This window comes from Solanum tuberosum, unplaced genomic scaffold, assembly GCF_000226075.1.
Source record: "Solanum tuberosum cultivar DM 1-3 516 R44 unplaced genomic scaffold, SolTub_3.0 scf00505, whole genome shotgun sequence".
Taxonomy (NCBI): domain Eukaryota; kingdom Viridiplantae; phylum Streptophyta; class Magnoliopsida; order Solanales; family Solanaceae; genus Solanum; species Solanum tuberosum.
In genome coordinates, this window is record NW_006239422.1 from 146,213 (window position 1) to 155,935 (window position 9,723).

General features: G+C 33.4%; 1 protein-coding gene across 1 annotated transcript in view; it reads right to left on the bottom strand.

Annotated features, from left to right (window-relative positions):
* LOC102590743 (uncharacterized) overlaps positions 1-7,683 on the bottom strand; it is a 38,995-nt gene extending 31,312 nt beyond the window's left edge. Inside the window, 6 exon segments of the mRNA XM_015304012.1 lie at positions 560-1,649; positions 2,151-4,129; positions 4,249-4,602; positions 5,685-6,496; positions 6,499-6,761; positions 7,067-7,683. Coding sequence (XP_015159498.1) covers positions 560-1,649; positions 2,151-4,129; positions 4,249-4,602; positions 5,685-6,496; positions 6,499-6,761; positions 7,067-7,578 — 5,010 coding nt within the window. The 5' untranslated portion in view covers positions 7,579-7,683.
* Between the last annotated feature and the right edge of the window lie 2,040 nt (positions 7,684-9,723).

Here is a 9,723-nt window from a genome sequence, read left to right on the forward strand (position 1 = left end):
AAAAAAATTTAAGTTTGTTTTTAAAAAATATTTTTTAATTTCAAATTTTACTTTATTTTTTACCCCATCTCACCCACCACCACCCCAACCTTCCCCAAAAAAAAAATCAAGTTTATTTTTAAAAGATATTTTCAATTTCAATTCAAAAATTATTTTCTACTCTCTAGTAAAAATAAAAGATATTTTCTCCAAAATAATTTTCATTAATAAATCAAACACTAAAAAATCTTTTCCGAAAATACCAACCAAACATGAGAAAATAAGTCAAAAATCTGTTGTTTTCTAGGAAAACATTTTCCTTCATACCAAACACACCCTAAATCATGGCTTAGTAACATAAGAAAAAACAAATTAGGCAGTGGTAATTAAAGTGGCTACTTGACGAACTAGGCAGTGTTAGACAGTTAATGTTACTTGCTTCTACTACTAAAGTAAAAAACTGATGTGACTTAAGTGCGGAAATATGAAGTAAGAAGAACAAATAATGGAATTGACCCTATATGTCTTTGGAATATGAAAACTAGAAATTGAATATTATTGTATTGTTTAGCCTACTTACTTCATTGCTGTCCATCATTTCTTTAAAATCTTCATAGTCCCATGTTCTGCTACATTTGCCCGCATCCTTCTGAATTTTCACTATATATTTACCCATATCTTGTATTAAGTCATGCATTTCAATTGTATCATCTTCAGTTAAGAACACGAGAGATTTTTCAATTAGGACATCCAATCCATACTCAGCTCCAAAATCACAGCTCTTAAGGATTTGCATGACTTTCTTTTTTTCATCTCCTCGGAAAAAACAAGCTATATCTAGAAATATCTGTTGTTCTAAGGGATCCAACCCATCATAACTAATTTTGAGTTTTTGAACAATCCCTGAACTATAGTTTTTCTCTATATAGTCTATAATTCTTCTCCACTGACTTAGGTCTTTCCTATGCAACAAAGAACCCCACACCTTGAGGGCTAAAGGAAGGCCTTTAGCATGATCTACTACCTCCAACGAGAATTTCTTAAAACGCTCATCTGGAACTTCTTTTTTGAAAGCATACTGATTGAACAGTTGCAAAGCTTCAAGATCAGGTAGTGTAGGCACTTCATATATTGCATCAGCATTCTTTATCAAAGCTCTATTTCTAGTTGTTACAACAACTCTGCTGCCACTACCAAACCAACCAACATCACCTGCTAAATACTCCAAATGATCTCTTTCATCAATGTCATCAAGCACAATTAGCACCTTCATAGAAGAAAGTCTGCTCGGAATCATGCACTTCCCATCGTTCTTATTATTGACGTAATCATCTGTTTCTCCTAACAGTTCAGAGAGAAGAGTATTTTGTAAATAATGCAGTTGATTCTTTTTGGCATTGTCTTTAACATCCTCGAGAAAACAAGCAGCTTTAAATTGATAAGATAGAGTATGAAAGATGGCTTTTGCTATTGTCGTTTTACCAATTCCACCTGTTCCCCAGATCCCTAAGATCCGAACATCATCAATTTCTATTTCAAGTCGGGATTTTAGTTTCTCTAAATGAGCATGTATTCCCACAACATCTTTCAAAGAAGATAAAGAATAAGCACTATTGCCTAATTTGGAAGAGATGTGGGCGACGATCTGCTGAATATTCTCAGATTCAATCCTACATAAATAAGAAGATTGATTGTGGAAAATGTGAGAAAATCAAGTATTAGTAAGTATTTCATATTGTTAAGGGCAATAGCAACAATCTATATGTAAGTTGCAAAACTTGAATAGTTTATGAGGATTTTTACGAGTGCTCTCTAATTGAACAGGACTATGCCTTCTTACTGATAGAAACATATATAATCTACCATCATTCTTTTATATGCTTTTAATTGATAGGACTATGCCTTCATACTGATAAGATCGAACTCTTGAAGAAACAATCAACATATTATCTACCTAACAATGTCATTGAGCAATAAAACTAATAGGAACTATGCCTTCTTACAGATAGAACTATATAATTATTCTATTTTTAGAAAATATGAAAAATTATTTAAGAAATATATAATATTCTGCTCGACTCATTTTGGTTGGTAGTCTACACAGAAGCATCCAAATTTGAATGGAAATAATATCGTTTCATCTTTCATGAAAAGGAATTATGTATTTTTACCCGTTACGGATATCGAATCCTCTTAGATCTGCAGCAGCAGTTAGGGCATTCCTCCATCCTTTCACCTTCTGCATTCCTTCAGCATCATCCTTATACTTTGATTCGTATCTGGCAAAGGCCTCTGCAAAGCTCTCCCTTTGGTTTTGAACATGTGATGGATCCACATCATAGAACACCGGTATGACAGTTTGTCCATTTTCTTCCTTCCATTCCATGATCTTCACTAATTCATTCAAGCACCACCTCGATGCAGCATAATTCTTTGAGAAAATGATGAGGGCAACTTGAGACTCTTCGATAGCTTTCAAGAGTTCTTGGATCGAATCGCCACGCTCTAGCCTTTTATCACCTTGAAAGGTGAATATTCCCCTGTTTCTCAAACCTTGGTACAGGTGACTCCTAAATGTTCTGTGGGTATCTTCACCGCTAAAACTTAGAAAGACATTGTACTTCCATTGAGGCAACTGTGACGATCCAGCAGCAGATCCGGGGCTTGTGGGAAAGAGTTGCCTTTGTTTCTTAGAAGAGGAGCAAGTGGCCTCTTCTTCATCTCTGCTCTTCCTTATCCCAATGCAAGGCTCGGATTCATCTTTATACAACAAACGAACTCCAAATTTCATCTTTTCTCCAGAATCATCATCTGTTTCTCCAGAATCATCATCTGTTTCTCCAAAATCATCATCTATATCACTAATAAAATCAAACTCAATGCACCCATAGTCATTTGGTGTTTTTCCATTTGCATTAGATGCATCCCATAAGCCATCAAGAGGTACCAACAAAAAATTAATATTACATGCATCAGGATCGTCCAATTCTGAATTGTTGGATAAGGCAAATTTCTGGGTCATCAACGGCATCCCATCATCACATGATAAGGGAATCAAATTGGTTGTGATGTAACCAATATAAGATTCTCTAGAATAACATACAGCAAGCCCCAAGAACTTATCCGATTCATACCAATTCTCAGGCAGATCGACTAATACACTTGGCCACATTTCCTGATAGTTGAACCAACTTGGGATATCCTCCACCAAACTCCTAAACACTCTTAGTGATGACACGGAATCTGAAACAGAGATGTCATGCTGCAATGATGAGATATTCTGAAACAACGAATTACAAAATGAATCATTGCTCCAATCTGCATAAATTGTGTGTAATTGCTGTGGAAATTCTGGCAGCTGTGCAAGTCTCTTGCAATGTGATAAGTCCAAGTATTCAAGAGCACCAAGTTTGGATATGCTTTGAGGCAAATGCTCAAAATTGTTTCCCTTGAGATGCAACATTTTCAAAGAGGATAAGGATCCAATGTCTTCCGGAAGTCCTCCATCTATTATATTGCAGTAGCTGAGATCCAGATATTTCAATGAGAGTAACCCTTCATTCACCAGAGGGAACTCAAAGTACACTCCATCTTCTGATTTTTTTTTTTGAAAAAACAATGATTTAAGCTTATTCAACTGGACGATGGTAGACGGAGGACGTGAGATTAGAGTATAGCTGGCATGAAGATACTCCAAGTTTTCTAAATCACCTATCTCTTCTGGCAAGCTTATAAGTTTTGAGCAGTATGACACATCTAGACTCACCAAACCTTTCAACTTACAAATGCTGCTTGGAAGAGATACAACGTTTTCCATCCGAACGAATGACATCTTATTCTTTATGGCAGTTCCCTGCTTCATTATTCCAAGGATTTCTGGAAAATTCTTTAAACTATAGCAGTTGCTAAGATTCAAAGATTCAAGAGATTCCACATTAACATATGGAAACCTCTCAAGGCTTTCACAATAATACAAATTTAACTCAATGAGTTTTTTGCAATCCTTGAGGGAAGGATGAACTTCTTCAAGACTCGTACATTCCTGTAGATTCAAATACTCCAAATTTGGCATCCCCTTGAAATCTGGTGTTCTCTTCAGGTTTTTAGAGCCACTTAGATCTATCCTTTGTAGAGACGGAAATTGTGGCAGCTATTCAAAACACAGAAAGAATGATGAAATAGAATAAATAACTTATTTAATTTAAACACAAGAATCATATATAATTATAGGACAATTAAAAATAGAAAGTATCTGAAATAGAATTGTACCTTTACCTTTGTTTCCTTCCATAAATAATGCAATGAACTCCATCGGAGATCAACATGAACAAGCCTTCTCGGATTAAAATTTGTTGGCAATAACTTCCAAGGATATTCATGCCAGACAAACCAACACAAGTTGTTGGAAAGGTACTCAATGGAGTCATCAGTGGAGACATCAGTGGAGTCATCAGTGGAGCCATCAGTGGAGCCATCATGGCTATTGGAGTCAGATGAATCATCTTCGTTTTCTTTAGATATGCATAATATCCTAAGCCTTTGCATATTTTTCATTGCCTGATCTTTGCTAAAGAATGGTTTTTCAGAATAAGTAAACCAGATTGCTTCCATTCTCTTTGTCCCCTAGTAAAAAGATCATGAATCAACATGTCATGTACAATCCACTTATCAATATCATTGTTTTCTTACTCTACCCCCGAATGCAAATTTTTGTCATGTTTTATATTATTTATTTGAAGAGCCAGCACCATCAAATAAAATTTAAGGTACAAATATTAGTTAAGAAATATGCCGCTTAAGAGAAATGCTTTGCGTACTTAGTTTTATTTTTTAATGGTACATTTTTGGAGAAGTTTATTAGACTCAAGTTAAAAAGTTTTCCATGCTCTCATAAAACAAAATGGTAACTGAAATAGCCAATAACTGTCATCTTTTAAATGAAAAAAAATTAATAATGATCAAGTGAATTAGTAAGGTAAGTTTTTGCCCTCCTAAATTTTATTTTTGAATTTTTGAATTTTTACTGATAAAAAATTACTTAGGGTAAATAAATGGGTGATATTAGCTTTTAAAAAATTATTGATTAAATTAGTATGAACAAATTAAATACTGTATAAATTTCAAGTTAATCCAAAGAATGATATAAGATTAAATATATTAAGTGGCTATTAGAGTAATTCATAACTTATTAACATGAGATAAACAAACTAGGTATAGGGCCGTCTTAACCCTTAGGCCACTAAAGCCATCGCTTGGGCCCCATATATTTTGGGGGCCCCATTTTTAAAAAACAATTACTTATATATGTTATTTTAAAAAAATTATATGTACTATGAGTATTATGATTTCTACTAAGGAAATTGCATATGAGATGAAAATAAACCTGAATTTCGTAAGAAACAATTTGATGAAAATGTGGATAGCGAAACCACAAAGTCCCTTTAAGAACCTTTTAGAATTTTTTCCATTACAGAATTTCTATTAAAAAATGTTACTCAGAGTAAATAGTTGTATAATATTAGCTTAAAAAATAACTAATTGAGTTATTATGTACAAAGAGTCGTATGAATTTCAAGTTAATCTAACGAATGAAAGTTAGATTAAACATCTACTAGACTAATTCATGCCTTGATAATATAAGATAAATGAATTTTGATATATGAAAATTAAAAATTGAATATTATTGCAGTATTTAGCCTACTTACAGTATTGTTGACCACATCTTCAAAATCTTCAATGTTCCATAGTCTGCTAGGTTGTCCGGAAACTTTTTGCATTTGCACTACATATCTACCCATGTCTTGAATTAAGTCATGCATTTGAATTATATCATATTTAGTGATAAACACAAGAGATTTCTCAATTAGACCCTGCAATATGATACGGGCGTACAAATCATAGCTCTCAAGAATTTTAATGATGTCATCTTTCCTCTTCCCTCTAAAGAAGCATGCGATATCTAGAAATATCGTTTTCTCGTTATCTTGCAACTCTTCAAAACTTATTTGGAGGTTTTTAACAATATCTGGACTAGATTCTCTCTTTATCACGTCTACAACTTCTCTCCACATAGTTTTATCTTGATTATGTAACCAAATACCCCACAATCTCAAGACTAAAGGAAGGCCTTTAGCATGACTTACTACCTCTAGAGCCAACTTCTTAATATGCTCATCAGGAGCTTCGTCCTTAAAAGCATAATGATTGAACAACTGAATAGCATCATGTTCGGGTAGTGTAGTCACTTCATATACTACATTATTCTTCCCTATAATTTGCTTGTTTCTAGTTGTTGCAATAATTCTACTTCCCTTGCCAAACCAACCAAGATCCCCTGCTAAATACTCCAAATGATCATGATGATTGATGTCATCAAGCACAACTAAAACCTTCATAAAACGAAGTCTATGAGCCATCAGACGCTTCCCTTCCGCCTTATTATTCACATATTTTTTGTCTTCCCTTAACAGTTCAGAGAGAAGGATATTTTGTAGAGAATGCATTTCATTTATGTTAGTTCTTTTACATCCGCAAGGAAACTTGCACCCTGAAATTGAGGTGAGAGTGTATCAAAAACAGCTCTTGCTAGAGTCGTTTTACCAACTCCCCCCATTCCCCAGATCCCCAAAACCCGAACATCATTAGTTTCCATCTCTAGCAGGGATTTTACTTTCTCCAAATGAGTATCTATTCCCACAATATCTTGCAAATAAGATGAAGAAGTCTTGCACAATTTGGAAGAAACATCGTCAACAAGTTCCCCAATACAATCTGATTCAATCCTACAAATAGTAAGAACAAGAAGTACATCACAGTGTGTAAGTGCATAAAAGGGACAAAACACATAAATCAAACCCCTCAAAACATCGTCAACAATTGAGTAATTAAATTGATATAAATCGACACAAATTGACTTTAGCAAGTAATTTAGTATACTTGGATGACCATAAAATTTATTCACTCGATTGAAATAAATAAATTTTTGAGGTACACAGTTGTTCTATAGTAGAATATTAGCTAGCTATTGTGTGTAACTAGTCTTCATGATAAATAAATTTATGATTCAACTTGTGTGTTTTTTACTCACCTGCCATGAACATTACAACCTTTTAGATCAGCGGCAGCACTTAGGGCAGTTCTCCATCCTTTCACCATCTGCATTCCTTCAACATCATTCGCATACTCCGATTCGTGTTCGGTAAAGGCATCTGCAAAGCTGTTCGTTTGCTTCCGAACCTCTGATGGATATACATCATAGAAGACCGGTATGACTATTAGTCCTTTTTCTTCCTTGCATTCCATGATCTTTACTAGTTCGTTCAAGCACCACCTAGATGTAGCATAATTCTTTGAGAAAATGACAAGAGCAACTTGAGACTCTTCGATAGCTTTCAAGAGTTCTTCTGGGATGGAATCGCCATTCTCTAGCCTTTTATCATCTTGAAAGGTGAATATTCCCCTGTTTTTCAAATCTTCATACAAGTGACATGTAAATGTTCTCCGAGTGTCGGCACCTCTAAAACTTACAAAGACATCGTACTTCCATGGAGTCAACTGCGACGATCTAGCAGCAGCAGAAGAAGATGAAGAAGATGCCATGGATTCAGTTAATTGGTCGAAGAATAGAATCAATAGATTATGGTTGTGGCAAAGAGATCAATTGATGCTTCAATGGCTTATACTCCAGTCAACTATACTTATCTATAACATGTGGTAGGAAATTTCCCAGAAGTTCTAATAAAAAGAACACCACTGTGAGCTAAAAGTACAAGCACATTAAGCTACAAATTAGGAAGTTGGGGAGAAAGAAGAAATTCACTCTCGTTTTAGCTAGCGTTTGGTCCTAAGTTTCCAAATATTCTTGGCAAATACTCGTTATGTCCGTAATTACTTGTCCACTTTTTTTTTTAGTTCTTACTTGTTCATTTTGACAAATTAAGAAATGACAAAAAAATTTACCTATTATAACCTCAATTAATTATTTTGAAAAAAGTTTGAACTTCTTGAAAATCTGAAAAAAATTTAATTCATCCACTTCATAATTAATAGTGATAAAATGATAAACTCATTATATCAATTATTGTTTTTTTAATATGTGTGACAATTCAAAAGTGGCAAGTAATTAAGGACAGAGGGAGTCATATTTAGGCCAAGTTTTTTGGTGAAATTACATCATGTGTTTGGCCCCGTGTGTTATCTAAGTCTTTTAACTAGTCCAATGGAAATCTCCTCTATTGCAGCAAAAGTAAAAAAAAGGGGTACTCGCGCTGCAGCCTGCTTGCCTAAAATGAAGTTTCCAAAGAATATTTGACTATTTCAATAAAAATATGACTATCCCTAAGTTCTAAAAACTATTAAAAATACTCATAAATTTGTACTATCTATTTATAGTGAATATGTTCCTTTGAAAAAAATAGTCTTATAACACAATTTGTAACAATCAACAACAACAAAATAACAATATGCAAGAGCAATACATTAAGCGTATAGGCTCTCTTTCACTTTTCCTATAGTCCTGCAAATGATATCGCATTTCATTGTTATTTAATAAACATAGATGATTAATATGGTTGGTGAGCATGTTGTTTTTGAGATAGAGGAGTAACCTGGTTATTTATTAGTAGTAGATAGATAGATATGGTAGATAAATATTATTGGTATTTTTTATAATATATGAAAGTCTGAGGTAATTTTTTAATTTTTTAAAATTCCCAACTACTAGAACTTGGCCCAAAAACTAATGTTTTTTCAAGTATTTGGAAACTTGGGATTCTTGGCAAATATATTTGCCAAGTTATATAGCCAAACGCCACTGGCCAAGTTTTTTCCAAGTTTTCCCAAGTTTTTATTTGGGGTCAAACGGGTCCTTAATCTCTCTTTTTGGTAAGAGTTGTGAATTGGTCGGTTCAGTTCAATTTGATTTGGTATGAAGTTTATTGGTTTGACTTATGGATTATCAATTTGTAGACAGGTAAAATCGTTATAGAACCGTTAAGATATTGATTTATAGGTTATTTATTTTTCAGTTATTAATTATTTCGGTTTAACAACTAAGATTTGGCACAAAAAATAATGAAAATCACTTAAAAACAAATTGACAAACCAAATGAACTATGAACATGAGTTGACATAATGCATTTTGCTAAAAAACAAACACTATCACATTGTAGAATAACTAAAAGTTTGAGACAACCAGAAATAAAAGTATGAAACTTCTTTATATACCAAATGAATAAATATAATTATTTAATTTATCAGCGCGTTATCGATTAACCCATTAAGAAAAAACCTCAAACCGTTAAGAACTGACAACCCGATAATTAAAAAAAATCAAAATCATGAAGGAAACCACTAAACCAATAATGTTCTTCGATTCGGGTTATCAATTTTGGTTTAATTTTGAAATCATTACTTTTAGGGGTCGTTTGGTGTGAAGACAAGTTATAATGGGATGAGATTAGTTGTTTTGATATTAATTTTTAGTGAAGATTTTGTGTGTTGTATTAAAAATAATATACACCACATAATTTATAAGTATAAGTTGTTATTCCATAAGTGTAAATGATGTGAAAAAGTGATGTTTAAAAAGAATTTGAGTAAGTATTTTTGTTATTTTAACTAGTTTATCTCGGATAAATTACCGCAAAATTATTATTCCATCCAGCATCCAGAGACAGAGACAACTTATCGCTAATTATTAGTTCTAGGATAAGTTATTCCAAACTTTGTAAACAAGCAAAGAAT